The sequence below is a fragment of the Melozone crissalis genome, unplaced genomic scaffold (assembly GCF_028551555.1).
Source record: "Melozone crissalis strain CALT ecotype California unplaced genomic scaffold, PUWL_Pcris_2 ptg000018l_1, whole genome shotgun sequence".
Taxonomy (NCBI): domain Eukaryota; kingdom Metazoa; phylum Chordata; class Aves; order Passeriformes; family Passerellidae; genus Melozone; species Melozone crissalis.
In genome coordinates, this window is record NW_026535796.1 from 41,287,621 (window position 1) to 41,311,096 (window position 23,476).

Below are 23,476 nucleotides of genomic sequence, written 5' to 3' on the forward strand. Positions count from 1 at the left end.
TTACAGTCTAGAGCAAGATAGGTACACTCTGGAAACTGGGAATCTCAGAAGAGACAATAACTAAATCTCTACAATAATTCTATGGTATTAGTGACTTGCTGCACATAAGCACCACTGAAGGAGAGATAATTAGTGGAAATTTAAAAGATCACTCCTCTTGTGAAGATGGAGCAGTCACTCTCTGAGATGGTCAGATGTTTTTCTTGGACTATCTATATGGACAGAAGGATTCTGTTTTTCTTCTTAACATGGGGTTTTTTTCAGTTAACTTGTTTATATGACTGAATATATTGACAGCAGCAAACTCAGCATGGAAATTTAATAACTGTTCCTTTCTGGTAGTATGAGATGACTTTAGTTGAAAACATGGAAAAGCAGAATTCTCAGGAGTTTAATGGTGGCTTTGGAAGTGGACTTGGGTGGTTTTATATTATTTGCGGGGATTTAATCTAAAACAATAAATTGTAATTAATAATGGTTTTTTTTAAATGCAATTTATAACTGTAAACTGGTTTGACAAGAATTCTGCAAGCTCTCTTTCTTCCTGGGCCAGTACAATGCTGGGTCATATCACTGGAGCTGTGAGATCAATATTTGCATTGCTTCTGCATAAATTGTGTTTGTCCTCTGTTTAAATAAATGCCACAGAGAGGAATAGTCAGTTACCAAACACCTCTGCCCATATCCTTTCAGTATGTTTTGTCAGTTCTTGCTCAACTTTGATGCCACTTTGTAATTGGCTGCAGAGGAGAAGGTAAAAGCAAAGATTTTATCTCTTTCCGGCCGGAATTGTTTTAGCACAGACAACGCAGCCATGAGGGTAAACAATGAACAAGGTGTAATTCAGAGGTAAATAATGAACAATGCAGCCATGAGGTGTGCATTCAGAGGTAAATGATGAACAATGCAGCCATGAGGTGTGCATTCAGAGGTATATAATGAACAGTGCAGCCATGAGGTACATTCAGAGGTAAGTAATGAACAGGAGCACCAGTGCAGTGAAGAGTTCTGTCTAAAATACCAAGGCCCTTCTTCACAAAAGACTCAGTTCTTTATAGGCACATTGACAAAGGGTTGTAGTGTGTAATTCCTCCTTTGGCAGATGTTTGCTGTGGATGTTTGAGAGAGTGAGATCGCTATTCCATTTGTAAATATCAAAAAGTTTGTTGGAAAGATGATAAATATTTCTACAACTAGGAACAAAGTATGGATGGTATTCAAAGAAGCTGGCTAACATGATTGCCTGAAGCTTAACTCAGATGTGGCTGCTGCCAAAAAACAAACAGTAGAAGCAGAATTTCAGGAACTGAGAATTTAAGATTAAGGTAATTTAAGGTCCCAAAAATTCAAAGTATACAAAGTAAGTCAAAAGCGATAAAGATCACCATTCACCTCACTGAATAGCTCTTTCTCATGTGGTCAATGTAGCCAAACCAAGCACATATACTATTTCAATTTAAAATGAGAAACAATAAAATATAAAAATTCAGTCCTACAGAAAAGTTTCTTGCATGTTCCAAAATGAATGTGCCACACTCTATAACAAAACAGTGTATCCAACAAAAAAATTCAAAGAAAGACAGCAGTATAGACAAAACAACTACCCAAGAAAAAAAAAGAACTCAGAAGATTATAACCTTATTTTCAGAAAAAAACAAAAGGTCTAAAACACAAATCAAAGATTCATGAAACATAAAACATATTAATTGAAGCAAACTAATGTTCTTGACTCACACTAAACTATAAGAAACTGATCAAAACAACTTATTACACCACAACAGGATACTACAAAATTCACTGTAACTACATCTAATAAATAAAACTGCTACAAGCTGCAGAAACACTGGGCATTCATGCACTCACTGATAAAAATTCCCATGAGTTTTCTCCTTGGAATCCCAACATATATGCAGTCTCTAAGGATCCTAGTTCTCTAGCCAAAGTGTGGTTTAGAGTTAGGATTAAGGAAAAGATCCAGGAACATGATGTTCTAGATGAATCACAAATCAGTGTCCTACAAAGTGGAAGGCAAATGCCATCTTGACAGAAATGTCTCTGTTATTAGAGTCTCACTTCTTGATTACTTGTCAGTGAGAACCTACTACAACTCTGCTCAATATAAACATGAGATTCACCAACAAGGATGTGAGATGCATTCTGTCCTTCAGCTTCTGCCTTCCATTTGAAAAGCCAGCTAATTTTGGTTTTGTAATCATCTCAGGTATTCTACCTTTGCTTTTCTATTTTGGCCAAAATCTAAGCCTAGGAAAGACTTTCTATTAATACTGAGTTATGAAAACTTTGTTTGACTTAAAGATCACAATTAACCCTTCTGATTCCTCTTGTCAACCCTCATTTATCCTGTGTAGTTTGTCAGGATCCCGAGCATCCTAACAGGCCTTAATGGCCCCAACAATCCTCACCTGACCCCTGCCACGGGCTCAGGAGCCCCAGTTCAGCCAAGCCCTGTGCTTTCATGCCTGACCTGTATCAGTATGTGTCCACAGCTCAGCCATGGCTGTGCCAAGCCATGTTTATCTGGATCTGGAGTCACAGACTGACTTCCTAGCTTGCCCTCGGTCTTTTCTTATCAGTACGGACCTTCATGGCAATTGCTAGGTGATGTGTGACCCTAGTTCTCACTGGATCTGACCCTAGCCTGTGGGCTGCCTTCACAGCTTGACCTTGCTCCTGCCTTGTTCCTGCCTGATGCTCTGTACTCCTTTCTGAATCCAGTGTTCCTTGCTTGCCTTGCTCAGGCTCTGTGGGACTGGACTTGGGCATTCATGCACTCACTGATGAAAATTCAGAAGTTTTTCCCTTGGAATCCAAAGATATATGCAGTCTGTAAGGATTCTAGGTGTTCTCTAGCCAAAAGTGTGGTTTAGAGTTAGGATTAAGAAGGAAAAGATCCAGGACTGTGATGTTCTAGATGAATCACAAATCAGTGTCCTACAAGGCTGTGGGACATCGCCTGTGTTATTGTGCTTGGCTCCTGCCCTCTATGGAACAGCCAGCTCTTGCTGCTCCATTGCTTCTCTGGTTTACCTTCAAAATAAACCAAATATTTCTATAAAAATACATTGCATGTCAAAACTAGGTCAAACACTTCTTTTTTAATGCTACAAAATCCCATGATTAATTCTTTGATTCTGTTCATGAAATATTATTTCCTTTGGATTCAGCAGACTTGTATCTTCTCTGGTTTCCCAAGCTGAATATTACCCTTTTGAGTCTCACCAGGTGTATGTTCTCATTTCAATATGCAGAGTTATGAGTTCTTTCCCCTTATTATTACCAGCACTTATGACTGGAATTTGTCTAAAGCTGAGAACAGTTGCTTCTTGTTCTACTAATTTAGGTATTATTCCCTCCCCCCTCAGGGGAATGCTGCTAAAACCAACCAACCAACAAACCCTCAGTTATTTACTCTGTCCCTTCTTTACTATGGCAGAGATTAAGCATAACACTGAATTTATACAGACTGAGATCTAGCCCAAAAATACTACAAATCACTCTGGTGTTATGCCTTAGCTTTCAAAGACAGCTTGTGATTGTTATAACTCTTCAAATTTTTTAGATCCTTCTCTTTACAGCCACAATCTCAGGCTCTACGCTTATCACAGAAGACCCTTGGTTGAGTCTTTTAACCTACTTGGTTTACAAGCAGGTTAAATCCTAAACCATCCTCTCTTTCCAACTCCAACCATTCAGTGAAAAGACAGGCTTCTTAACTAGGAATAAGGTCCACATTTCACTGATTCTTCTTAGGAAACTCAAGCACAAATGCAGGCTTTACACTTAGCACATGCATCCACTGCCAAGCCATACATTCACACAGTCACATACTAATTTGCACTGGAAGCCTTCTCTTTCACATCTAGGAGGGTTTTTTAAAGTAAACTGGTTCATCATTACCTCTAACCTCAACATAAGTAAATGCAATATAGCCATGCTTGAGTGGAAGGTCTGTCAGCCACACAGGAGCTTCATTCACTTTTAGATCAACTGGGACCTCACCACCTGTAAGAATGGAAAGAATGGGATTTAGTTGAGAGAAGTGCTCCAGGAGTAATTACCTGTCTGTAACTGTTCAAATCTACATCTGTCATCAGAACTACACTAACTTAGTGGTTTATTTAGGTTTATTTAAAATGCAGGAAAGATAATGAAATCTTCATTCAACTGAAGTAAAGTAAATCTCTGACCTGGGAGTCCGGGCATTGCTCAGGTTGGCTCTGCCTGTGGTTCTGGGCGCCATCTTGTGTCACTTTGGGGCCTTCAATGAGCATTAAAGCAATAATAATACTTCAAAAAACCCCAACAACAAAATCCCCAAACAAACAAACAAAAAACCAAAACCCCAACCAAACAACAAAACCACCAAAACAAAACAAACAAACAAAAAAACCCAACACCAAAAAACAAAACCCAAAACAGTACGACTTAATATGAGGTTGCTCTATGACAGGGGATTTGTATTTCTGACTCTTGTGGGCTCTCAAGTCTCCCTTTTCTCTACTGATATCTGCAGCTCCATGCATTTCTTCATCAGCTGTCCTGACTATAATCCAAACCACCAGCTTCTAAGGCTTTTCATTGAAACACCAAACATAGCAGGATAATGCATCATAGGTTTGATTTAGCAGCAGCTCTTATATACTTTGTCACATGCACCTGCTACCTCCCCAAGAAAAGTGGCAGAAGATCCTAAGTATTTACACATAAACAAAAAAAGTCATTGCTTTAGCAACTTTTGTTTCTTATTGGGCATTTCTTTTAAAATCCTTTTTTAGCCTCCTTCAACTTAACGAGAGCTGATGAGAGTGAATTGTGGCCACTGCTGCTTTCACAATAAGAAAGGGTAGTGTTCTCATGACTTTATGATACAATTTTGTAACAGGTTTCACTTCTGTGCAAACACAATGAAGTTTCAGCATTAACCGGCATTAACGGAGCTCACGTCCCAGTTCCTGAATTCAGGCGAACACGTTCTCACAAACTCTCCCAACATCATCGCCGTCATTCCATAGCACACACCTGAGCGTGTAATTGTGCTGTCAATTTAAACCATCTTTTAGCGTCATTAAAAGCTTTTCTCCACTAGATCATAGAGACATATGGACCTTAAAGATCACCTGTTCCCAACCCCCGTTGCTATGGGATAATAAGCATATAATATCTCCTGATAATTTAATTTTATATAAATAACCCACTACGTCATGTTTATGTATAAGCATATACTGGGGCTTCACTACACGTTTGCCACTTGCTAGACTGTTTCAGTCTCTGTTATAACCTCCTTAGTAATCGTTGTTGTCACTTCTCTCGGCGGGCTCACCAGGGAAGCACACTTTATGTCCGTCCCCCGCGAGCAGCGGAGCGCGGCCTCAGGGCGACGCCGCCATTTTGGGCGAGGCCACTCCGGCCGCTGAGGGGCGCGCGCCCGAGCCAAGATGGCCGCCGGCCAAGGCGCCCGCCCCGGATGCAGCGCGCGCCCCGGCAGCCGTCGGGCCGAGCCGGAAGTGCCGGTGCCGGCGGGCGGCCATGGCGGCGGGCGGGCAGCGGGGCGGGCCCGCGGGACTCGCCGCCTCCCGGCGCCGCGGCGCGGGCTGAGGGGAGCGGGCCGCCCGCCGCCGCCCTCCCGCTCCCTCCTTCTCGGCCGGAGGAAGGTAAGGAGCTGCCGGCGCCCAGAAGGAGCCGCGGCGGCGAAGCGCGGCTCGCCCGGAGCGCGGGTCCGGCGGGCGGTGTGCGCGGGGGTCGCCGGAGGAGAGCCCCTGTGGGCTGAAGGGTCCGAGAACCGTCGCGGGTGTGCCCAAAAGCTGCAAGTTGGAGCTGGGTCTGAAAACGGAGAATAACAATGAGAAGACTCTGTTAGCTCAGCCTCTTTCGTTATAACCGGGAGCTAAGGCTCCTCTTCTGGCTGCTGCTCAAGGGCAGGATCAAAACGCGCTGATGTTTACCTGCTTAAATCTGCTGCTGTTTTGATAGTGTTTATGTTTTCAGTATGTACATACCTTGTGACGGTTTATTTTCCTCGAAGGCGACAACTCGTGAGCCAGCTCGGATATGCCGAACTGCTGGAAAAACAGCCAGCGGCTTGTTTAGCGGGTAAACGCAGACCTGGCGTTCAAGTTTTTACCTTACAGATTAGCAATTCCTTTCAACGATTTTTCAGTTGTTCTACTAAACCTATTGACTCGGGTAATAAAGGGAAACGTGCAGGTGAGTTATGCAGAAGGGTCAGCTGAACGAGAAGTTGACATTACTTAAATCCACAACAGCTTTCTCAAGTATTTACTGTTCCCTTTCAGGTATTTACTGTTCCTTCTCAGGTATTTGTGTCCCTGAATGTTTGATTCTTTTAGCCACCATGAATGCAGGAGTCTGAGGGCCAGAACAATTTCTCTAGGGCTGTCTTGATCATTCTGTCATGTCAGGCTTGAGAATATCCCTCAGTTATGTAAAATCAGGATTGCCAACAAAACTGGCAGATTAGTCTGGCTCAGAAAGGGTGATTTAGAATGGTGTCATGATTTTGTATCATTTATGGTAAATTCTCTCATGCTTCTATGAATTGTTACTGTTTTCTATGCATAATTCATTTTTCAATAAGTATTTCTGTGTGGTATTTTAAAGGCCTGATATATTTTCTTAAAACAGCACTACATATATGGATTTTACCCCTCTGTAGGAAAAGGTATGAAAGGTAAAAGCCCAGAGGTCTGAAAAAGCAGGTTTTTTTGGGGAACCCCAATCAGGTGCAGAGAAGCAGTAGTTCTCCCTGCCCTGTGCAAGGGCTGTTTGGACTGGAAGAGGTGAAGACTTCATTTGTGTGGAGGTACACTCCAGCTGAACTGTTAGTGACTGCTTTGAAGAGTGTTTCCAGTCACCTTGACCCATGTGGCCAGCTGGAGATTTGAAGCAGCTCAAATTGAGCCCAGTAGTGTCTCTGGGCCTCCAATAATTTGTGCAAGTATGTCTCTTTAGTGCAGCCTAAGCCATGAACCTCATGTTCAAATTGAAAACATCCCTTTCTGTGGTTCATAAATGGGCACTCAGCTAGGGCTTAATGGAAAAGGATGTTGCTGCACCACAGACACGCAGTGATGGTACCATTACTGGCATCAAAGAACTTTCCAAACTTTGCTTATTTATAGAAAATCTTACATCATCTCTATGTGTAGAGGCATTGAGGGCAGATGGGGTAAGTAACTTACCCAATTGATGACATTTGTTTTGCTCCCTGAGTACCTGGCTTAAGCCAGGAATATCCTGATAGCCAGCAGGCCCTAAACCACCCAGAGCCATCAGTGGAGCTTCTTATGTTGTTGCCTGTTACCTGTTGCTGGCAGAGCAATGATTTTCTGTGATGTAGAGAAAACTCAGAAATTGATGTGTGTGTTTTAACTAATGTGCAATGAAAAGTTATAGAAAGTTAACTTGTGCAAACCAAGGTTCATCTGTTGCCTCTCTCTGCAAGCTGTACTGAATGTTTCTGTCACCTTTTGTTGCAGGTGCAGAGCATGGAGAATGATGAACTTCCGCCAGAGGATGGGCTGGATTGGCGTGGGGCTGTACTTGTTAGCCAGTGCTGCAGCTTTTTATTATGTCTTTGAAATCAATGAGACTTACAACAAACTGGCACTGGAGCACATTCAGCAGCACCCCAAGGAGCCACAGGAAGGAACCACATGGACACACTCCTTAAAAGTCCGACTGCTATCCCTGCCCTTCTGGCTGTGGACGATAATATTTTTAATACCGTACTTACAGATGTTCCTGTTCCTCTATTCCTGTACCAGAGCTGATCCCAAAACTGTTGGGTATTGCATCATTCCTATCTGCTTGGCTGTTATCTGCAATCGGCACCAAACATTTGTGAAGGCCTCTAATCAGATCAGTAGATTACAACTAATTGACACTTAGCTCAACTGCTAGTTTCTGTTGCTGGTTGGAAGCAATTGCATTTGCTTGATCTAATCACAAGACTGAAGTTCTGGGTGAAGGCCGGAAGGGGCCTTTTCTTTCAAACTGATAAGCAATGAAGAGAATGACTGTTTTCTATTTAAAACAAACAAGTAATTACAAAGGTTTTTAATTATGGATCTATCCGATTGCCAGAGTGGGAGAGACCTGTGTGACATGTGATGGAAGTATTCCTCATTTTGCCTTAATGATGCAAAATTGCAACTCTCCATCTGAAATGTCCTGTGGGGAAACAAGTTTCTGGTCCACAACTTTACTCCTCTGTGCAAAAAAGTGATTTCCTATGTTTTCCCTTGGAGTGAAATCAATGAAAAGATACTTCTTTTGTGGTAAATGTAAAAGGAAAAAAGAAATTAAGAACGTGATTATAAAAGCTGCACTTAACGCAATTCTTTGCTTTTTCTTTTTTTTTTATTATCTACATCAGTGCTGTTTTAAATGAATTTTTAAAAAATAAGTTTAGATACAAAAACATGAAGCAAAGAATAAAGTTTGTGCAAACCTTTAAAGGGAAAAAGTACATTTTTTTCTGCGGTAGGCTACTTTTCAGTCACAACAGTCCCACACTGTAGTAGGCAGGCAGTGAGGAGTGGCATAGGCCTGGAGCTTGGTGCTTTAAACTATTCCTACAACATCAAAAGCAGTCTATGCTGGCATTGGCTTGTAGTCTGCACAAAAATTCTTTTGTGTCTCCGTCTCCTATCATCTTCCTTGATAAAATTACAAGTTACTGAAATTTATGGCCATTCCAATTTCACTTCAGACATTGTGGGAAACTGTGCTCCAAGAGAACAGATATATTAGGAAAAACTTTGAATTTGGGAAAGTTAACTGATTGGGGGATGCTACTAACAGGTTGTAGGACAGATAATCATGTTTCTTCCAGAAATTCAAAGAAGTAAGGTACCTTCTCATTCTTGTAATGAATGTAAATTTCTTCAGTCGTACTGAAATTCCATTGAGATTTCTTTGCCATAGTTTCAACTTCTATTTTTCAGTGCTATTTTGGAATAGCATATTTTGAATAAGACTGAATCTGTTCTTTCTTTCTGTCCATTTTTGTTTCTTCTGAGAACTAAATTTTTGTCCCAGTCATGATGGAAGTAACAAATATGAAAACAGTGCAAAATACACTTCTCAGAAGCAGTAGGCTCAAAAGAATTATGAGCTAAACTCCTTGACTATAATTTCAACTGTATGTGATTGTCCATATCTAATCATCACAAATGCTAATCTATTTCTGACTGCTTTGAGGGAATCCTGGAAAGTTGTCTTTCTCTTGCTTTGGAAAGAGAACACTATTTTCACTGTTGCTGTGTTTTAAGCATGGCGGTTCCAATACCTTAAACTTTCTGTTTGCACTTGGAGATACTTTGAGACACTGGTTTCAATTGTCAGCATTGGTGCTAGGACCTGAAAACAATGTAGCCTTTGCAAGAAGGGTTTGAGTTCTAAGTGCAATATGAAAAGGAGGAAGCTGCCATCTTACTGTGCTGGAGTAAGAGTAAATTATAAACTCTGACTAATAGTTAGTATCTTGGGGAGTCAGAGCTTTTAAGTTGTATTGTTTCTCAACTTTTAAAATCACCATGCTATTTATCTATAAAATAAAAACTTTTCAATGTTTGTAAACACATGTCTATTAATGCAGATACTCATCAATAGCTTTTCATTTCTGTTGTTTGGTTTTGGTTTAGTGGGGTATTTTTGCATGTTTGGTGGCAGGCAGCAGTGCTGGCTGTCAGTTGCTGCAGCCTGTGCTCATGTCCTTCCCTCAGTGTGTGTGTTCAGTTCATCTTTTGTTGTCCTCTTATGCTCTGTGCCCTAAATTACTTGTTTGTAGCCTGAAATTTGGGGCTTGCTAGATGAAACGAATCCCCTTGTTTCTTTACTCTTGTGTGAGAGAGATACCTCTGGCTGGACTGTTTTTAACTTCACACTAGTTTTAAACTGAACAGTTACATTGTATGCAGATGGAACTATTCAAAGAGCCAAGCACATAAGAGGAAGCATCCAAAATAGAAAATGATAGGAAGAACCACCTCATTTTCTGTCATGCAAGCATGTGACCCTTAGCAAACTCACTGGCAGGCCTGGTGGGGTGACCAGAGCTGTCTGGCTGTGGAGCACGTGCTGGCCATGGCGGGGGCTTGCAGAACTGGGGCTCATGTTCATAGACTTTGCCATCAAAGGCCTGGTTTTGGATTCCAGCTGTTGACAGGCATTGCTTTGCAACTAACTACAGAAAAACACACAGTCTGATTCAAGCAAATGCTATGTGTGTAAGCATTTGAGCTTAAAGGGGAAAGCAGCAGTGGAGAACTATTAACATAGTGGATACAAATATTAGACAGTGAGAGTAGGAGAAGAGCTAAGTTAGCTCTGCTGGTGCTTCCAGCATTTTTGACACCAGAGGAACATCAACAGGTAGAAGCTTACCAACAGGGTAAATAAAGGAAAGACTATAAAAATGAATGATCAATTGGTTTTTACTGTAGTATTAAAAAAAAAAAAAAGTAGTGAAATAACTTTCAGCTTGATTATTCCGAAAATTTATAAGTATTGTCAAGGCTGATTATCTGAATCACCAAACACCTGTCTGTAACAGAAAATTACATCATATACAAACTTTTGGGATAATCAGGCTTGAAGTTTTGCAACATTCTGAGCTTTAATGTTCTGCCAACAAAGTGAGTAGCTGTAACACGAGGGTGATTAATGATCATCTGTATGCCACTTACCCTAGATTTCTTTTTTTTCATTTGTGTCACAAGATAAAGCATTGTCAGACTGCTTGAACATCACTTGAGCAGTCTCAATGTTTTCTTCTTCTTTAGCTGCTTGACCTTTACCTGACAGTCCCTTCCCATCTCAGGAATGTGTCTGCCACAATTGCTACTGAGCCTTTCATTCCTGCCATGGGGGAGCAGGTCCAAGGGGGAGCAGGTCCAATGAAGAGCATAACATGAGGCTGCATGGACAGAAGTAAGTTACAGTAAAATGTGTTCCTTATGACATGTTTCTTCCAGCAGCAAAGTAGGACTGCAAACTTGATTCCTTTTTTAAATTAAAAATATGAGGATTGATTTATCCCTGGAACAAAATATTCCAGTTGTTGCAGAATACATATTAACTCTCCTTATTTTCTCTTGCCTGGTCCATTATTTTCTTAAAAGGACACTCTTTAGTTTCTCATACTAGTTTTTTTAAAAAATCCTGATTTTTATGTCACAGTCTTTGATGAGAACCACTTTTCTACAAATGACTTAATGCACAAAAGCAGTTTAATGATTTTATTGTGTAGTTAAATTTTAAGAACTGATTTATCTTAGTTCTATTTAAAGATGGTGCAGGTTTCTTTGGGAAGAAAGAACATGCTACAGCCAGCCATAAGAAGGTGCAGCTGTTCAACTCAGCCCTCAGGGCCCATGTCTAGCCCATGTGGCTGGTGCAGAACTGCTCAGGTGTTCACAGTGCTGAGTGCTCACCCAGTCACCAAGTTAAGGCCCATGATGTCCCAGATCCCAGACTACTGGGTAGTTCACAGAGAACCTGATACTCATGATAGCTCATGGATAAGTTACCTTTGAAGATGGAGTTATGGGTGGTAAGATGGTAACTTATGGATAAGTTACCTTTTAGATGGGCTGCCATGGGTGAATGGCATTCAAATCCTTTCATTAAAGTGATGACTGCGGATCCCTCTCCTGGGAGATAGGAAAGGCACTGCACTTTTAGACAATGCCCCAATTACTGGGCATAATGGGATTACCTCCTCTCCCTCACAGAGCTATCTGAGTGCCTTGCATACTTGAGACTTAAAGCTTTTTTTTAACTCAGCACACTGCAACCTTCATGAATTTAGCCTCGAAGTTGTTTGAACCAGCAATTCAGCATTTCAACACAATAACAATAGAGTACGTCATATAATCGCAGTCTTTGTGAAGGAGACATGCTTTGGCATTTTTTGTTATGTTTTGTAACTACTAAAAGTAGTTGGTTATCATCTAACCACCAAGAATTTAGTATCACATCAGCTCTTTTAATTCCATACAAACACAACAGCATTCTCCCCTTTATTTAAGTGAGGAAATCCATTGAGCTCCCTGTGGCCAGATAAACCAAGTTCTATCAGTAAGACATACAAACTGCACTGAGCAGTGCAGATGTGGTGAGCTGAGCTCGTTCTGTGCCCATATAAACTGCACTGAGCAGTGCAGATGTGGTGAGCTTGTTCTGTGCCCCCTTGAAGGCTGGTTAGGTACAACAGCACTGCCTCTCTCTGAGGTGAAGAATACAGCATCTTTTTTCCATTGAGGCTTACCTCCTCTGCCTAAAATTCGGGGCCACAGATAACTATGGAGCTCTCCAGATGGGGTTCAGAACACAGCTGTAGGGGATTGGGAGGGTAGGGAACCACATCACACTAAAGCTTCCCAAGCCAACACTCAGAAAAATGGAGTCTGTTGAGTCAGGGCACTTTTGCCACAAGCCAACCTACAAGAGATGCATAAGATTCCCTGAAGCTCCAGTGCTCTTTTTGTAATTTCAAAGTTTTGGTAGCTACAAGGACTAGCAAGGATTCTTTAAAGGCAGAAATTGAATATTAAGTTTTTGACTCAATGATCATTGGTATTTTCTGGAGCTTAGGTGCAGCATATTCCTGTGTCCAGGCTGACCAAAAAAAAAAGCATCCCATTATTAGAATGTTACCTGCACTTCTGTGCTAAGTTAGGGTCTGTTGCTTTAGACCAAATATTTTCAGTCCAAGACATGCCAGTGGAGTGTTTACACAGTTCATAGGTAAAGGCCACAAATTCTTGCCTAATGTTAAATGTTGCTAATCAGCCATTAGACAGTTCATACCATTTCTGGAAGGTTTGTCTGGAGGAAAAGGGAAAACAGGTGTACAACCTGAGTTGGTCTTTTCAGTTCTGCTTCTATCCCATCTGCCAACAGAGCATCTTAGAGTATCTGAGTACATAAATGTCAAGGACACATCTACTGGACCTCATTTCTGGCTCTTCCCTGCATTTCAAATGGATGCAGACAATTTTGTCCTCATAAAAGTTCATTTATTTCCACACTTTGTCCTACATATGTAAGTCTCAAGATTTGCTCAGGTCCCGTAATATATAAACAAACTGTGCCCAGAGAACACAAGAAAATGAAAATAACCCCCCAAAGTACTTTTCACAGTATTCATTCAGGCAGTTAAATTCTGCTAGAGAACTCTTAGGCCTTATGCTCTATAAAATGACTATCAAGGGTGTTTTATACCTGTTCACAGAAGCTTCTTGACTGACAGGTGACCAAACCTTGTTGATGATAGGCAAAAATAATCCTGCACGGTACGACTGTACAGGAACAGGCACAGTCCTATACATGCTTGTTAATTTTGATACTTATAGTGGTCTTATATTGCTTTTTCTCCATACAAACACAAGCTGTCTTTTAAAGATCATATTTGACAAAATAACTCTTTTCAGGTTTTATTGCTTTATTTTAAAAGTGGTGTCACATGAAGAAATACTGTGACTCAAAATAAGTTATTAAAAAACATACCAATCAGAAGATTTGTGAGAAAAGTCTGTATCTGCCAACTAGTTTACAAAAACTGGTGCCAGCATAACACTGGCACCCTGTAAGCAACACGCTGCTCACACCCAGGCGCATCCCTTTGGGAAAGGCTTCCGTATTAAAGCAGTGTCGGGATGGACATTTCGAATTTAAACGGGAGCAGCAGCGCGGCGGGAGCGGCTCCGTGCAGCGGGCCCGGGACACTTACAGTCGGTACAGTCGGTACAGCCTGTCCGGGCGCAGGCCCGGCCTCCAGCGCCGCCCTCACGGCTGCTGCACCTTCGTCCGCTTCACGGGAGGGTCATCGCCGCTCGCCGCCGCGTCCACGTTGTTTTCGTCTTCGCCTTCATCGTCCTCCTCCTCCTCATTGTAGTCGTCGTCGTCGTCATCCCCGGCAGCACCTGCCGGAGTTGGGGCGGGCGCGGGTGAACGGTGCGGGGCGCGGGCGGCGCCCCGGGGCCGGCGGAGCCCTCTCGGCGCGCCCCCCCCGCCACTCACCGCGCCGCGCGCCGCCCGCAGTCGCCCGCTCCTCCTGCACCAGCGGCGCCAGCAGCTCCACCACCCGCTCCTGCAGCTCGCTCAGGGCCGCCCGCAGCCCGCGCAGCTGGGCGGCCTCGCCCTCCGCCGCCGCCGGGTACGGCACCCGCACCGTCCGCGTCCGCCCGTCGCGGCCCCGCAGCTCCGCCACCAGATCGCGCCCCGGGCCCGGCTCGGGCTCCGTCTCGGCCGCCAGCTCCGCCATCGCCGCCCGCCGCTCATGTGCCCGCCCCGCCGGTCACGTGCGGGCCGCCCCGCCCCGCCGTGACACACCGCCCACGGTCACGTGGGGCGCGCGCCATTCCGCTTCCGCTGTGGCGCCCCCTGGCGCCTCCTCGGGCCCGCGTTTCCCGCCTCGCTTCGCGCTCCTCGGCCTTCGCGTCCCGGCGATGGAGGCGGCGGCTCCGGAGGGCGCCGAGCCGGGGAGCGGCGGGAGCGGCGCGGAGGAACCCGTGGTGTCCCTGGCGGAGGTGCTGGCGGAGAACGAGGAGCTGGAGAAGGAAGCGCGGGCCGTGCTGGGGGGCAGCGACCACGAGCGCTGCAGTTACTCACAGGTGGGGGCGGGGCCGGGGGCCTCGGGGGTCGGGGGCGGGGCCTGGGCCCGGGGCGTGACCAGGGGCGTAACCGAGGGGCGGGGCGCGGCCGCGATCTGGGGCGGGGCCTGGGCGCGCGGGGCGGGGCGGGGCAGGGCAGCCCCCCCGCCTCAGCGCCCCTCACGCCGCGGTCCGTCGGTCTGTCTGTCTGTCTGTCGGTCGGTCGGTGTCTCCCGCAGGGCGCGGTGAAGCGGCAGGCCCTGTACGCCTGCAGCACCTGCACACCGCCCGGCGCCGAGCCCGCAGGGATCTGCCTGGCCTGCAGCTACGAGTGCCACGGCACCCACCGCCTCTTCGAGCTCTACACCAAGAGGTACGGGCGAGGGGGCGGGAGCGGCCGTGTAGGAGCCTCGTGGCTCCTGATAAACTGCTGCGGATTGTTCGGAGTACGAAACCCAGCGTGTTCTCACTTCATATAAACCCTGAAACGCCACGTTTTTCTCTCCCAGGAATTTCCGCTGTGACTGTGGAAATAGCAAGTTCAAAAATCTGCAGTGCAAGTTACTGCCGGTAAGTTTCAGACAGGTCTCAGGCATTCGGAGTCAGAATAACAGTCCTGGGCGGGTGGTGCCTTGCCTCAGCCAGTGCTGACTCGTGTGACACCTCCAGTCTTCCCAGGAAGTTAGAAAAGATGGGAATATTACAGCAAGGAGTAAAACTGTTGAGGGACCGAAGGGAAATCTGGCAGCAGAAGGAACATTTGGTCCTTGCCGTCCATGAAGGCAGCAGTTCTGCATCCATGGCCAGCGCACCTCCAGGAGCAGGTTGTGGTGTTTCTGCATTGACACATCTCATTAGCTTTAAGCTGTTTCAGAATAACCTTTTTGGGATGCAATTTTGCAGTTGCATTAAGAAAGATTAAGGCTGTGCTGCTGTCAGAGGGACAATTCCCTTTCCTTCTTTGTGATGGCATTAGTGCCCTAATAGTTTGTCACCAGAGCTTACTGATGGGATGGTTTTTTACTGTATTAAGCTGCCTCTACTTTTCTACTTGGTGGGCATTTTGAACTTTTCAGTTAACTGGCAGTCTCAGTCTTCTGTGAGGCAGCAACAGGATGCTGCTTGGTTTGCTTGCACTGGTGCTCCCAGGGTAATAGCTGTCCAAACATTGAAACAGACAGTGGTTTTGTGTGTGCCTGTTTTGTGCTGGGAGAATTGAAATAGATCCAGAGCAAAGTCACAGTGCAGTGATCCCTACAGACACCTGTGATAATTTAAGATGTTACCATTTCTCACTTGAGTCAATGAAATGGATCAGGTGGTTGTTCCTTCTGCTTCAGTTCAGTGAAAATTCAGTTGTACAGGTTAAGTGAGCTTCAGCATCTGTCCATTAATCTGTCTGTCACCATGGTTGCCATTTGCTACAAGGGTGAGCAGACTGCTTTTCCTCTTTAGTTTTGAACTTTAGCATTCCTCATGTGCCCTATCTGCTGCTCAGTGTAAAGCAGAGGTGTCTGGAGAATATATTTCTTTTTATATATTCAGGCTGCTGAAAATAATGATGGTTTTAGGAATTAAGAGGGAACAGAAATGGTTGTCTTTTGTCATTTACTGTCTTTAGTTTTTTACTGTGTTGTCTTTTGAGACTTTTTCTCTTTACTCCTAGGAAAAGGGCAAGGTGAATTCAGGAAATAAATATAATGACAACTTCTATGGATTGTACTGTACATGTAAAAGACCTTACCCTGATCCTGAAGATGAGGTAAGAAATACAAAATCCAGTAGCAATCATATATAGATGGTGTTCATGGTAGATACTGTGTAAAGGGTGATCACTGAGCTGCTTTTCAAGGAAGATCCCACTTCAACAAATCTTATGTTCCATATTGGTTTTCATGTGTCATGTGAAGTAATTACTTGATAATTTTTTTTTAATAGTAAAGTATGTTTATGCCTTAGACACAGATGAGGAGGACAAGTCATCATTTGGACAAAATGGTGCTGCAGTTCCCTGAAGTTGCAGAGTTCCCCTAGGGGACAGGGTTATCACAACCTTGAGAAATGTGGCCTAGTGCAGAATAAATGCATTTCATGTGATAGGAGAGATCAGAATGTGCTTCCCCGTGCCTGCAGCACTGCTCTGGCAAGGCTTCTGGGGTGGGGAGAGTCTGTCCTGTCCTGTAGCACTAGCTACAGTCCCAGGTGGTAGCCAGAACACTTTTTTGTCTCTCTGAAACGCTAAAACACAGCACTGCATTTGCATGTGCATGCTGCTGTTTGCAGTCACAGGAATCAGGTGTCGTAAAGAACAGGGAAGGCACAAGTCTTTCAAATACCAAAAAAATCCCATTTTATAAGCTCCCCCTCTCTCAAGTTCAGAGGCAGCTAAAAACATTTCTAAAGAAATAATTAATAGTTGTTTAATAACAAAGCATTTCATACTGTCCTGTGTGGTGTCCAGTTAAGTTTGATTCTGGCATTTTTCACAGACCTGATGACAGTGTGAATATCAGTATCTTTCTTCTGCTGAGCTGTCCATGCATTTCTGTTTATAGGATGAAGGATACTAGTAGTGTATCAACTTTTATCACCTTTCTGTGAGAAAGTCTTGCCCTGCTGGGAAGACTGGTTTTGTAGTAATAAATGGGATTTCACAGCCTCAGTCATGAGAGAGATGACTTGTGCTGTTGAACATGAGGGGAGCAAACTGGCCAACAAAGCACTAACTACTTACTAATGGCAGCTCCCTGTGAGGGGTGAAGAGGGAAATGCAGTTCACTGAGCAGAATTTGCATGGTTTGAGACTGGTGAGAGATTCTGGAGGTTGCTGTTAATGCTAATAACATGAATGTTCATCTAGATTCCAGATGAGATGATCCAGTGCGTAGTTTGTGAAGACTGGTTCCATGGAAGGGTAAGGAAACTATAAATAGCAGAACTGCCATTTGCACAGGATGGAGTTGGTGTTTAGGTTTGTGTGGTGATTCTTACCTGGGAGGTGTGCTGTACTTCTCGAAGGAGATTATTACAGGAGCTCCAAGGCGTTTGTTTTCAGCTTATGCAAAGGAGCATTGAAAGTCTACTCTTGCACTGCTGTCCACTCCAGTTAAAAATACTGGGAAGAGTCCTACCTTTTTGAAGGTTACCACTGCAGAATAAAGCAATAACTTTATGACTGTCTCCTTAATTAGAAAACTGTTGGGAGAGTAGCTAAGAATTAGAAAAGTACAAGGCCGTGGCTAATTCCAAGTGCTGCACCTGCAAGATAGCGTGTCCTTGGGCCCAGCTGGAGTATGATAACAAACAGTGAAAGAGACATGAGAAAAGAGAGATGTAACCCCTGAGGAATGGGGAGGAGCTGATGTTGTGGTGTGGCCAGTGGACGGTGTAAATTACAGAATATTCATGAGCTCATTACTTGCTGTGTAAGTGTCTGATGCTCTCTTCAATAAACGGAGCTTGCTGATCTCATATTGAGCGTCCCAAGTTTTCCCTGCACCCGACAAATGGCTCATCCCCGACAAACAGCTCTTTCTGCAACAGAAAACTCTAATCAGCATAGTTGGTGAGGAAAAGATTCTTACTGAGGCACATCATTATCAACTATCTGAATCGTTTTTCCTTCAAAAGAATGTCTTTTAAACTCTTTATTCCTTCAAGCAGCAAGGAACAGACTGTGCTGTTCATTCTTGATTCCAAACTTTGGGGAAGTCTTTTGAAAGCAGCCAAGCACTGCAGTGGGTGCCCTACTTAGTGGGTAAGCATTAAGGATTCAGCCTCTTGTGCCTTGAGGAGCACAAGTGAAATTCCATGCTTGAAGTTGCAGGATCAAAGAGTAAAAAAAATATGATTGGCTTCAATTGTGGGTTCTTGTAGATAAACTTCTTTTGTATTAAGTGTATGAAGGAAGAGTGTTGTGCTGCATACTGTGAGCTTTGCTGAAAGGCTGTTTCAGAAGAAAGCCACTAAGTGCTTTTAATTGCCCAAGGAGTTCTCATCAATTTATGGACAGCTTTGGGACTGAATTCTTCTCAAGTTCAGTATGTGATCAATATAGATGCTTCAGTTCTGTGTGCTCACTTCTTTCTGACAGCATCTTGGTGCAGTTCCCCCTGAAAGTGGAGACTTCCATGAAATGGTGTGCCAGGCCTGCATGAAACGTTGCCATTTCCTATGGGCTTATGCATCCCAGTTAGCAGGTAAAGAAAGTCAAGAGATCTGAGCCAGTACTTTGTGAGCATGTATTTCTCATACATGGTTGGTTAATGACATAATACTGGTTTTAAGTGGTTGGAAAAATAATATTAATTGTATTGGGCAATCACCTTCAGCAGTGGAACATGAGGGGTGGCAGTAACTTGTGTAAAAAAACCCCAGCAGCTTTCATTCTTAAGTCTTGATTCAGTGCTGCTTGCTTCTGCTTTATCAAAGATGTCTAGCACAAAATGAGTGAAGATTTAATACTTGAGTCAAGCAACTTAATTTCTAAACTGGATCAAAGAACTGAAGAGCCATCCTAAGGGAAGCAGTGAGACAAACACTTCTTACAGACACTTTGAGCAGCAAAGAGTGAATGATAGAGTGCCCTGGAATGAATATGTTTAACAGTAATCTGGGTAGGGCTGGGACTGTGCTCAGGACACATGTTCCCTGTGGTCACGCCAGCTCTCTGGACTTAAAAGAATGGATGACTTGAATTCTGTAGAAAGAACTAATTTCTCACAGTGTCCTAAAATTACTGCTTCTGTCAGCTGCTGATAGATTCCTTATGTGCCCAAAATTTCACTGGTATTTTCAAGGATGGCTACCTGGAGTTCTTTTCCTTCTAATGTAAATGGTACAGAACAGGGTGTTTGTCTGGTTTTGGTTTTCCTCCTTCTAACCAGCTTTGTCACAGGGCACACACTTGAATTGGCATCAAACAGAAACTTGTTTTAAATAAACAAGAGATTAGTGTAGTTAATCTGTGGTGGTGTTTTTGAGATGTGTTTGGAGAAAATGAAAAACTCCAACACAGTCACATGACAAAAAAGCACATGACAGTTACTGAAACTGTGATAGCCAGCAAGGGGTGTCAAGAAGGACAAACATTGTAGTGAAGAACTCTGAAATACCCTCTTCCCTCTCCTAGGGCTTAGATTTTGGGAAGCAGAGTGTTTTAGAATAGGAGAAGCAGAGAGAATGCCTGTAGTGACCTGTACTTTTTCTGGCACAGTATTTTTATTTGTGGGTATCTGTCTTCCAGTTCCTCCTTTGACCAAAGCGAGCTCCCTTGAAGATGAAGGGATTGTCCTGAAGGTAGAGGAAAGTGAAGAGCAGAAGAAAGAAATAAAAAAAGAAGGTGGAGTGGAACACCATGACACAAAGGAGGAAAAGCAATCGGAACAATTTAGTGAGCCATCCACTAGCTCTGGGTCTGCCTGTCCTGAGGTAAAATGTGCCTTCTGCTCTGACCTGCACATCCTCATGCTGCTGACAATCAAAGTGAAACCCACCTCAGTCTGTGCAGGCTCAGGGAAGGGTGTTCAGTCTGTTCCCATGCTCCTCTTCAGTCCTGCAGTCTCTGTGGAGCACAGTGTGAGCTGTGGAGCAGGGCTGTTGAGAGGTGTAATGTCTGTTTGCAGATGGGCTGCATCTGTCCCTTCTTCTCAGCCACTTGGCCAGTACACTGAGGTGACTTCTGTTTGTTCCAGTATGTGGTGTAACTGCACTTGCACGATGGTCCAGCTCTGAGTTCCTAAATACTTACAGTTATTGCAGAAAATTTATACAGAAATTTCCCGTGGAAATTGCTGAAACCACATCAGAATTCTCATGTGGATAGTAATATAGGTTGTTTATAAAAATAAATGTGTTTGAGACAAAAGAAAATTCTTGCCTAAGGAGAAGGACATGCCAAAAAGAACAGGGTCTCTTTGAAGTGATATTATGGAGTACTGAACACTCTCCTTTTATTTCAGGTAGTTACTAAGAGTGAGGAGCCCATCTGCAAGCTGAAAGAGCTCCAAAGCAAGCCATTTGTAAAAAAAGATACTGCCACCTTTTGGCCATCCAACTGGAGGAGCAAATTATGCACTTGTGAAGACTGCTTGGTATGTATGTTCTCTTCATATATATGTATGTTTGGTATGTATGTTCTCTTCATTACCATCACACATGTGGAACAGGCAGGGAGGAGCTCCCACACCATCACTGAGGAGAAGCTTTAGGTAAAATCTGTGTGAATGTTCTTAATGCTGAAACCTCCCTTCATTCCATCTAAAGAGTCACATTGAATCCTGTGGGATTAATATAGCAGGAAAGGGCTTCTAAATGTTTGTATTTTCTTTGCTGCTTTAATCCAGTATTGACTGGAAGTTGTTAAGAGGAGATTTTGAAACACTGGGGGAGAGCACCTCCATCTGAGAAGTTTTGTCACATCAGTTTTACTTCATTCTCCAGAAAATGTATTCAGAGCTTGAAGTCCAGTTCCTGACAGATGAATGTGACACTGTCTTGGCCTATGAAAATAAAGGTACCAGTGACCAAGAGACAGAGAGGAGAGATCCTTTAATGGACACCCTTAACAGCATGAACAGAGTGCAGCAAGTGGAACTCATCTGTGGTAAATACAACTTCATTTTTAGAGTCTCCCTTAACACACTTCAACTGAACAGTTTGCCACAAGAGATTGATGTATAGTGTGTAGTGTCAAATTATTTTTGAAGTAACATGCAGACTGCTGTATGACAGGTTGCACACCTCAGTCAGGATTGGTCCTCTCTGGCCCATCATTACAACTTTAATTTACAGTGAGACACTGGATGGTGTGTGAACTTTCACCCTGTTTAACATCTTAGGTACTGTGATGATAGTGATTTATTGTGAATATTTAAACATTAATTTGAACTTCTGCTGTCTGGCTGATTTATCTTACCCTGTTCTGTTGTTTGGCAATCTCCTGTTGGCTGGGAGTGCCAGCCAGGCGTGCCCTGTGGCTCTGCTGCAGAGCACAGTGACAAGGCAGTGCTGAGGTGATTTACACCTGGAGCTGTTTCTCTGCTCCAGCCAGGGCTCTGCACTCTGGCAAGGACAGTGTCACAGTGTCACAGTGTCCCAGTCCCCCCTTGCAGGCTGGGCCTTCCCACCACGCCCCACACGAGCTTGTGTGGGGGAAGCTGGGAGCAGGGCCAGTCTGTTGGTTACCTGTACTAATTCACTCACTGATCTCTGGAATCAACCCCAACAGACACTCACACTGCATAGGTTAGTCTCATAAATTGTTAGGCTTCTCATGTTTACATCATTATTATTATTTATACTCTAATTCAAACCTAGATTTGTCTGAAGTAAGCCTAACAAATGACAAGAGGAAGTAGAACAAGTTGTGTTCTTGAGCCAATGTTAAACTAAAACTGGGTATCTTACTGTTGTTTTCTTTCCTTTGCTTTGCCATCCAGAATACAATGATCTGAAGACAGAACTGACTGACTATCTCAGGAGGTTTGCAGATGAGGGCACGGTAAGGTGCAACTTCCAGAATTTGTTTGCAAGAAAATGTGTTTTAAAGAACTGCTGAGGGCTGGGTGGAGAATACCATGATGTTCTGTTGTAATGTTTTTTCTTGTCTCTTGGAGTTGCTGGTACTACAGTAGAAATCTGAAATCCTTTATTTCATTCAAGTTTGACAATTCCTTAATGACATTGTTGAGAGATAATGGGAACTTTACAGAAATCTGTCTGCAAGGTAGTGAGAGCAATTCTTACATTAAAAGCAAACTTCTGTTGCTCTAGGTAAGATATTCAGGAAGACAAGCTCCTAAATTTTCTGTTTTTTCTTAGATTGACTCTAAACCCTTGGAAGAATAAGGACTGACCATGATTGTCAGTCTGGTCAGTTGTTTTCCTGCAGGAATTTGCATGCCATCATTAAGTAGCACTTGCATTTTGTTGGCTGACTTACTGTATTGCCATTCTTAGTTACATTGGAATGACCCTGAAGCAAGCTAGTGAAAATCTTGCTTTGTGTTAAATTTTCTGATGATAAAAGCAAGAGGCCAAAGTCATTAAAATACCATTGGGAGCTTTGGTCATGTCTTTGTTCTGCCTTGGGGAGCTCATTTCCCTCTTTGATTACCCACAATAGAATTTGGGCATTAATCCTCTCCTTGAGGTGCAACAGGAAAGCTGTACCAGAGAAATTTCAGGGTATTGGTTTTTCTGTGCTTTGTGTATTATGTGTGGAGATAAAACAGGATCCTTTAATTAAGCTCTTCCACCACAACTTGGGTTTCATGCTGCTTCTCCTAGGTGGTTAAAAGAGAAGACATTCAGCACTTCTTTGAAGAATTTCAGTCTCGGAAAAGGCGACGGACTAACAGGATGCAGTACTACTGTAGTTAGACTGAGAGGGTTTGGGTCTGAAAGGACAACTGGCTAAACAATGTTCACTGGCAAACAGAAAAGGCATCTTCAGTTTTTGGCTTCTCATCAAAATCCAGCTGTCCAAGAAACATCATCATTTTGTCTAATACGTCCTTCATTTGTAGCACCTAAAACACGTTCTTAACAAATCCTTACATTGCACTTAGAGGGATTTCAGTACCGATGGACTTGGCATTCCCGGGAGAGCCGGCCGTGTCTCCAGGGCAGGAGGGCGGGACGGGAGCAGCGTGTGCTGCTCTCCCCTGGTTCCTGCCGGGCTGGAGCCGAGCTGTGCTGCACCCGCCCGGCCCTGCCCGCGCTCCCGGCTCTCCTGCGGGAATGGCTCTGCCTCCTGCCCCGGGGCTGCAGCCATTCCGGTGAGGCCCCAGCGCCGGGAGCTGCCTGTCCCTGTCCCTGTCCCTGTCCCTGCCGCG

General features: G+C 43.8%; 2 protein-coding genes across 3 annotated transcripts; both read left to right on the forward strand.

Annotated features, from left to right (window-relative positions):
* The first annotated feature begins 5,589 nt into the window (after positions 1-5,589).
* On the forward strand, positions 5,590-9,651 carry LYSET (lysosomal enzyme trafficking factor). Of its 2 annotated transcripts, none has more exons than XM_054275841.1 (2): positions 5,590-5,672; positions 7,518-9,651. In XM_054275841.1, the coding sequence occupies exon 2, from the start codon at positions 7,534-7,536 to the stop codon at positions 7,927-7,929; it is 396 nt and encodes a 131-aa protein (XP_054131816.1). In that variant the 5' UTR covers positions 5,590-5,672; positions 7,518-7,533; the 3' UTR covers positions 7,930-9,651. The 2 variants fall into 2 exon arrangements, with proteins under 2 accessions (XP_054131816.1, XP_054131817.1); XM_054275842.1 differs by lacking the exon at positions 5,590-5,672 and adding an exon at positions 6,081-6,111.
* A 4,771-nt stretch (positions 9,652-14,422) lies between these two features.
* Positions 14,423-23,476, forward strand: UBR7 (ubiquitin protein ligase E3 component n-recognin 7). The gene is made up of 11 exons (XM_054275499.1): positions 14,423-14,660; positions 14,879-15,012; positions 15,149-15,209; positions 16,306-16,401; positions 17,500-17,553; positions 18,733-18,838; positions 19,885-20,069; positions 20,600-20,731; positions 21,081-21,243; positions 22,079-22,140; positions 22,929-23,476. Exons 1-11 carry the CDS (start codon positions 14,496-14,498, stop codon positions 23,019-23,021), a joined length of 1,251 nt encoding a protein of 416 aa, XP_054131474.1. The 5' UTR covers positions 14,423-14,495; the 3' UTR covers positions 23,022-23,476.

What these genes read in the sequence shown, in the direction of transcription:
- LYSET (XM_054275841.1), top strand. Translation starts at nt 7,534, where the DNA reads ATGATGAACTTCCGCCAGAGGATGGGCTGGATTGGCGTGGGGCTGTAC.
- UBR7 (XM_054275499.1), top strand. Translation starts at nt 14,496, where the DNA reads ATGGAGGCGGCGGCTCCGGAGGGCGCCGAGCCGGGGAGCGGCGGGAGC. An exon ending in TTCGAGCTCTACACCAAGAG is followed by an intron (nt 15,013 to 15,148) that starts GTACGGGCGAGG and finishes TTTCTCTCCCAG; the next exon opens with GAATTTCCGCTGTGACTGTG. An exon ending in GCACTTGTGAAGACTGCTTG is followed by an intron (nt 20,732 to 21,080) that starts GTATGTATGTTC and finishes TTCATTCTCCAG; the next exon opens with AAAATGTATTCAGAGCTTGA.